Below are 7,136 nucleotides of genomic sequence, written 5' to 3' on the forward strand. Positions count from 1 at the left end.
ATTAACGTGGCAAAGACTGAATTAAGTGAGTGGGATGTTGATAAATACAAGTGAAGCAATGGGTTCAGAGAGCTGGGAGTGAAGAGGACTAGATAAGACAAGCAGTTGGAATTAGTGTAGGAGAGTCGGACCGATCGAATCCAGTGTGCAGATAGACAGGCCTGATGCATCCTCCTTGGAGCTGCGTGGGAGGATTTTGGACTTCAAAACACAGCTCTCCTGTGTGCACTGCCTCCGAGCCTCAATTCGAGACAAGGATTGTATGAATACATGATCAAACGGAGGAAGGATCAGAGAGATGAGTCAAGCGTCCCGATTAACTTTCTTATCTGAAATAAATTAAGAGCGTCTGGCTCTTGGGCAAGATATTGTTTTCATAGGGGTTACAGCGTTCCTCTAAAACACCACAGAATAATTAGTGCCATTTGTGAAGATGATTATTTCTACCAACACGTTGAAGAATTGGTTGTATCAATGCATTTTAGTTTTAATAATTAATAATACATTTTAAAAAAACATACGTGGGTGGGTTGTAATTGCATTACCACAAGGAAACAGGTTGAATAAACGACAGACACGGTTGATGTTGTCTCTGTTGAGCTCTGCAACCAACCGCTGCATTGAAGGAAGCTTGTTTGCATTTAGCTCAGCGAGATTCGTTTTTATTAATAATCTTTTAATAATCTAATTTTATTTTATTATTAATAAACATTCAATTGAAAAAAAGCTATTATTAACCCTAAACAATTATATAGTTTTGCCAATCCATCTGTTTTTGTAAGTTAAAGATCTGCGAGGGACAAACAGGATTGGTATTTGTAGACAGTAGAAAAGTTACAAAATGATTCTGAATCTGTCAAGTTTGGAAATATTCAGTGGAGCAGACAAGTGATTAGGAGAAACCCTGCGAGCTGTGCTGAAAGGCTGGCGCTCTGCTCGGCGGCCGCATTGCCAGGGCTGTCATTGGCGGAGGCCGAGGGCTTGGCACAGTGGTCCTGGTTCTCCCCGACGCAGGCGGCATACGCCATAGCATGAGCGATGTAGTTCTGCTCCTGGACGCCGTGGAAGAGGTGAGCCATGGGGCCACGAGCAAAGATGGCCACGTCCTCCCCTCCGTGGGTCTCCTTGTCCAGGAGCACCGAAGACTGCTGGACGTAATCCTTGGAGGCTGAGAAAGTAAGGAAACGTAGTGTTGGATCTCATTTCCGACCAATGGAAACACTTATCCATGTTGGAGACCAGGATTTGGGAATGGAAACTCATATTTACCGGCTTCTTACTGGGCACGCCAGCCCGCCGGTGTATAGAAATCAGTTACAGCAAATAGGATCTTTGACAACAAACAGCTGGCTTTAGTCAATGGATGCTGCATTCTCTGGGAAATCCGTCAGCACCCATTCAAACTACATCTGGGGAAAGAGAAGCATGGTGTGCGCACCACAGAGAGTTGCACTCGGGGGATCTTTTTGTTTTGCCTGTCCAGTAATCTCTGTTCATTAAGTGACTCCCAGTAAGTGGTTCATGACATTACCTGTATCAACTTTGCGGATATCGGGCCTGGCATTATTGATGATCTTAAACCCAGGACCATTTCCATAAAGCAGGGTTGTATACGGCAGGAAGTCCTTACCATACACTGGGGATTTTCCTGCAGGCGACACAAGATTAAGACCCAAGTCATTGCAGCAGCATTAATGTTACCCTACACTTGTGTTACTGTGGCTCTGTTCTCATTCTGTAATGCCCAAGCCACACTCCCACAAGACAGCACAGGCCACGTATCAAAGACACAGCACACTGCAGTTTGAATAGTATTCCATAGGCCCCAAATTCCATCCACTGGAATGCTGGTCCAGGCCATAGGCTGCAGATGAGAGATTAGTATTTAATTTGAATGTAATTAAACCTTCACTGTTTGGGAGTGAATTAATCAGGAGACATATTAATGAGGTAAACAGCAAAGCAGTCATTACAGAGAAAATTAATATCAGGGTGGATCTGCAGATAATTATTGTGATGATAATTGCATTGAGATTAATATTATGTTGTTTGGAAACTCTCTCTCCCCCTCACTTTAGTTATCTACATACACACAGTATGAACAATTGAATTTATCAACACAACACAAAGTAATATATTGATAAGAGCTTTAGGATGTCCATTTTCTGTCAGTCTGCTGCCTCAGCAATGTGCTTTTGCTCTATTCCCTGAATAAAGAAGTGGTCCAGCATGGTTCTTTATTCTGTTGCCGGATCTTTGATAGCTACTATGGGTACTTTGTAACACTCAGCCTTCCCTGTCACATACCCACTCGTGTTAGCAGGTGCTATCATGCTGTAATACATGAGCAAAGGGCTAGAGGTTGTTTTTTAAATCAGCTTTCCATGTAAACGTAACTCTAATTAGTATTACACTACAATGCAGAGTGGAGGGCATTAGGGTTTAGGATTTACAGTTCAGGTTTCTCAAGGCAGTGCATGTGCAGCACAGTATTAAACACACAAACGATCTGCTGCTGAATGCTAGGGCAGATAAGCCCTATGGTTAGAGCCAAGGACTAGGAGCTGGGACTCGGGTCTTTTTTTTCTGAATGCCAGATAAGACACAGAGTTGCTGTGCAAATGTCGGGGCGAGCCACTTGACCTCAGTCGAGATGCAATAATTCAAACGTTGTGTTCACATTAAAGAGAGCTTGTCTGCATGTTTGTTTAAAAGATTGGGAATGTACACCTAGAAATCTTTCTGTTGTCCTATGATTAGGTACTATATATGCTTGTTCCAATGCCGGCTGGTTTTAACCAAGCTGGAGAGGTGTGCATTGCAGAATTGCAGTTGAATATTGACATGCATTCGATACAGTGTGAATGCAAAGCTTGGTCCTCCCGAGCGGTTACCCAGGATGGGGTTTCCTCTGAAGGGGAACCCGTTGAAGGTGAAGGAGTGCGAGTGGTCTGCGGTGACGATGGTCAGTGTGTCCTCCTCTGCGGTCAGCTCCAGTGCCCGCTCCACGGCCTTGTCCAGCATCACCGTCTCATGCAGCGCCATGGCGGCACGGCTGGCATGGTGCCCCTGGTCGATCTTCCCACCTGTTGGCAATGCATGCACATGCCATGAACATGTGTAGGACACATCAAGAATGCTCAAACAACCGATGTCATACTACGGAATGGACAGTGGAAAACATTCACCTGTGTATGTTCTCTCGTTCGTCCCCTAAATGTCACCTTGTGCACTAAACTTTAATCATCCATAAAGGAAGCCAGTGTGTTCCAATTTGACCCCTCACAGCAATCATTTACTGGAGATAAACCATACAATAAACCCCAACCAGTAGATCACATCTGTTTTCGTGTTTTTTAACTAGAGAATGAACCAATTTCCAGTGAGAAGGCACTGTCATTCTCCTCCTACCTTCCACCAGTAAGAAGAATCCATTGGGGTTCTTCTGCAGAATCCTAATGGCTTTTTCAGCCATCTCCACCAGGGAAGGGTCTGTGGTGGGTTCTCTCTCCAGCTCGAATCTCAAATCCCCGGGTTCAAAAAGGGCTACAAACAAATACACAGATTTTATATGTATGTAGCACATTGTCACTTGAGACAGCCAGCATTGTGACTCCTAGAATAGTTATTTAATCTGTAGTTATTTGTACCACCCAGTGGTGGAAGTTGATTAGTTTAAACAGATTTCCTAAACGTCACTTACCGAGAAGGTAATCTGTGGTGTTTGTGTCCACATCGTCAAATTCTTTCTTGTTCCAAACATAGTGTGCCACCTGTCCCAGTGCCAACACAACAGATCTTCACTCATTCAGAAATAAGAACACTGCCCTAAGATAGCTAATTAAAATACATGTTAGAATATTAGATTAGTTTACAGGACTTCCTATACTGTAAGAGCAGTCTACTGAATTGAGTTATCATTCCTAAGCCTGTGCACAGGTCTACAGCGAAAAAATAGACGTCAAGCTTGTAAAGAACAAAAGCCCCATATTGAAGACTTCTGATTTCTAACACCACAGTTCAACATCATTACATAAGAAAATAAGAACATTTACAAATGAGAGGATGCCATTCGTCCCATCAGGGCTTGTCACTCTCTTAAAAGCTGATTGGTCTCAGAACTTTTTCAAGTTAGGTCTTAAAGGATCCGAATGATTCTTCCTCAACCACATAACAAGGTAAGCCATTCCATCCCCTCAACACTCTTTGTGTGAAGAAGAGTCTCCTTCAGCAACATGACTAGGTAACCCATTCCATCCCCTCACCACTCTATGTGAACAAGTGTCTCCTTCCCTCTGTCCTAAGTCTGTCTCCACTTAATTTCCAACTGTCCTCTGGTCCTGGTTTCTGTACTAACCCAGCTATTGACTTCAGTTGCAAATAAAGAACCAATCGCTTGTATATTCTTATTGACCTTGCCAGGCTTTCTCTTTTGCCACTCCTTTATCAGGTCCATCCCATCACCTCGAGTCCCCTGCGATGCCACGTCAGTCGGATACTCCGGGTCCTTGGTGCCCATGGGGGTCATGTACTTCCGACCACCTCCGATGATCACCTAGGGAATCCCAAGGCAAGAAATGGAAAAAACAACATTGGGAAGACAAGCTCTAGAGCTGGGGTCTCCAACCCTGGTCCTGGAGAGTCCCTATCCAGCACGTTTTATAGTTATCTTTACATCATCTGTGGCTAAAGATCTGGAATACATGTTATTCTTAACTAATTAAGCCAATAATTGGGTCAATTAAGTAACAGAGATTGGTTGAAAAGAAATCAGAAGCTCCATTTGCTCTCCAGGATCAGGGTTGGAGACACCTGGAAGTCTTGTTTCCATCCTCCCCCCTCTACCAGGCTTGCTAACTCACGTCAATGTCGGTGTTGAAGATGAGCTGGTAGGCGATGTCCCGGCACCCTGCCTTCTTGGCACTCAAGGGCATGTCGCTGTCCGAGTACCACGTGCGACTGGCGCTGTGTGCGTAGGCAGTGGCGGGCGTGGCGTGCTGCACCCGCGTGGTGGTCACGATCCCCACAGACTTGCCTGCCAGGAGAAACAGACATGTTTATAGAGAGATCTATTATATTGCAATGCATTGGACACCCTCAATATGTCAAGTTTGTGTTTGTTTATTAATGTACTGATATGCTCATGTTTGTGTGCAGTTCTGCCTCAATGTAAGATGTATGGTTCAGCAGCATCTGCTTCTGCTACAACCTCTGAAAGGGTTTATTCAGGATAACAAAGCATAAGAGAGGCAACATGCCCCAGTATCAAAATGTTCTAACCCTCTGGATCCAAAAAAAATAAAAAAATAAAAAAACAAAACGTTAATCTCTCAGGGCAAATGCCCACATCAGTTAAGAATTTTCCACTCTGCGTGTAACACCAGGGCAAGAGTTCAGTCTAAACTCAAAGTCCAACGGAATAAGATTATGTGAGCAGGGCAAAGTCTGGGCAAGCAGGGTAGTGTCTGGGTGCTATGAGGGAGGCACAAGAAGAAACAGGCTGGTTTGCACAAGCAGTTCCGGTGCTTTTATCTGCAGCTCACACTCCAATCTGCTCATCCTCCAGTCTCCATGCACATGTACAGCAGTGGTGCTGGATGCCCAGGAAGGCTTCCCTGTGTGAGGGTGCAGTGGTGCTTGATGCTCAGGAAGGCTTCTCTGTGAACACACACCTGCCTCTTTGGACCACCTGAGGATGGAGGTGACCTCATTGCCCTGCTGTGAACTGCAGACCCCGTTGCGGCCGGCCGCGCTGATCCCCACCGTGTTCAAGTTGGTCTTCACTCCGCAGAGCATCGCCGTTGCTGTGCTCGAGCTGTCTGGGATCTGGAAGTCTACACTGTACGTCTGGAATAGAAAACAATGACCACTGTACCCCTCGTACACAATACAGGCACCACAATTCATAATGCTACTAGAAACATTTCTAGAATTCAGAAGAAGGAAACCATACTTTTCATAACATCTATTTCATATGAAACATTTAATTTAAAATCATCACCCTAGAACATTGAAACAGCTAATACAACAACCCTAACACACACACACACACACACATATATATATATATCTCACAGAGCATGTGGTAAATATTTTTTAGAATAATGCATTCAGCCCTGATATTATGGATGCAACTGTTGTCTTTCATAAGTATGAAAACAACAGAATGGCAGATCGGCAACAACGGAGATTCTAGTCATTACTACATTATCATTTCATGAGCATCATCTCCCTTTCATCTCTCTGGATGAGGGTACTGGGGGGGGGGGGGGGGGGGGGGGGGGGGGGGGGGGCTTCTTGATGAGCCTCTGTACATTCTCACATGCTGCTCCACTGTGTTTGATCAGCAGCTGTATCTGGAGCGGGTCAGGCTGCAAACCAGAGCTGGAGCCAAGAGGAGCTCCAAGTGGCCTGTCTGGAAAGGCATTGTAACCAGAGTGTGTGCCTCTCATTTACCCCATCACTGCTCCATATGGAGAGCCATGTTTCTTAAGCCTTATTGAGACCTGCCTGGATTTAACACTGCAGATGATGTTAAAGAACCTGAAATGAAGCTCTGCCCCAGCTGTGCAGGAAAGCACCTGGTCAAGATGGTCTGGGCCTCTCCCCATGGACAGGGCAGTGTGAAGCCCTGTGCCTCTCCCCTTGGACAGGGCAGCGTGAAGCCCTGTGCCCCTCCCCTTGGACAGGGCAGTGTGAAGCCCTGTGCCTCTCTCCTTGGACAGGGCAGTGTGATGTCCTGTAACTCTCACCTTGGACAGGGCAGTGTAAGGGAAGCTCTCCATGCTCAGGACAGTCTCCTCTCCACTCTGATTCTGCAGCTGGCCTTTGAGAATCCTCGCTGCCGTTACTGTAGCGATGTCCATCCCTGTGCCATAGCAGAAGGAAATGAACATTCCGGTTTTGATTCCCCGACAGGCTGTATTGGTCACTGCGGCACCCCTTGTTTGCAAAGCTTTGTAAAAGGTGGACATGATCTGCAGTAAACTTGTCTGGATTAGGTGCATCAGCATTTCACAGAAAGACCGCCCCCAGGGTTGCCTAACAGTTCTAATGAACGACTGGGGTGTGGTTGGCTCTGGTCTTGCTGGAGGCTGCCAGGGCGAGTACACTCACCGTCTCCCAGGAAGAAGACG

At 45.7% G+C, this 7,136-nt stretch overlaps 1 protein-coding gene across 1 annotated transcript; it reads right to left on the bottom strand.

Annotated features, from left to right (window-relative positions):
* Nucleotides 1-526: 526 nt before the first annotated feature.
* Nucleotides 527-6,868, bottom strand: alp3 (alkaline phosphatase 3). The gene is made up of 9 exons (XM_041270436.1): nucleotides 6,753-6,868; nucleotides 5,673-5,847; nucleotides 4,863-5,035; nucleotides 4,415-4,555; nucleotides 3,704-3,773; nucleotides 3,412-3,546; nucleotides 2,895-3,086; nucleotides 1,532-1,648; nucleotides 527-1,168 (listed from the first exon to the last, which is right to left on the bottom strand). The coding sequence occupies exons 1-9, from the start codon at nucleotides 6,864-6,866 to the stop codon at nucleotides 873-875; spliced, it is 1,413 nt and encodes a 470-aa protein (XP_041126370.1). The 5' UTR covers nucleotides 6,867-6,868; the 3' UTR covers nucleotides 527-872.
* Nucleotides 6,869-7,136: the final 268 nt, after the last annotated feature.

Source organism: Polyodon spathula, chromosome 14 (assembly GCF_017654505.1).
Source record: "Polyodon spathula isolate WHYD16114869_AA chromosome 14, ASM1765450v1, whole genome shotgun sequence".
In the NCBI taxonomy this organism is placed as follows: Eukaryota; Metazoa; Chordata; class Actinopteri; order Acipenseriformes; family Polyodontidae; genus Polyodon; species Polyodon spathula.

Coding starts and splice junctions, on each gene's coding strand:
- alp3 (XM_041270436.1), bottom strand. CDS start 6,866: ATGGACATCGCTACAGTAACGGCAGCGAGGATTCTCAAAGGCCAGCTG. Junction 4,556..4,862: donor TCTTCAACACCGACATTGAC/GTGAGTTAGCAA, acceptor GGGATTCCCTAG/GTGATCATCGGAGGTGGTCG. Junction 3,547..3,703: donor CACCACAGATTACCTTCTCG/GTAAGTGACGTT, acceptor ATTTGTTTGTAG/CCCTTTTTGAACCCGGGGAT.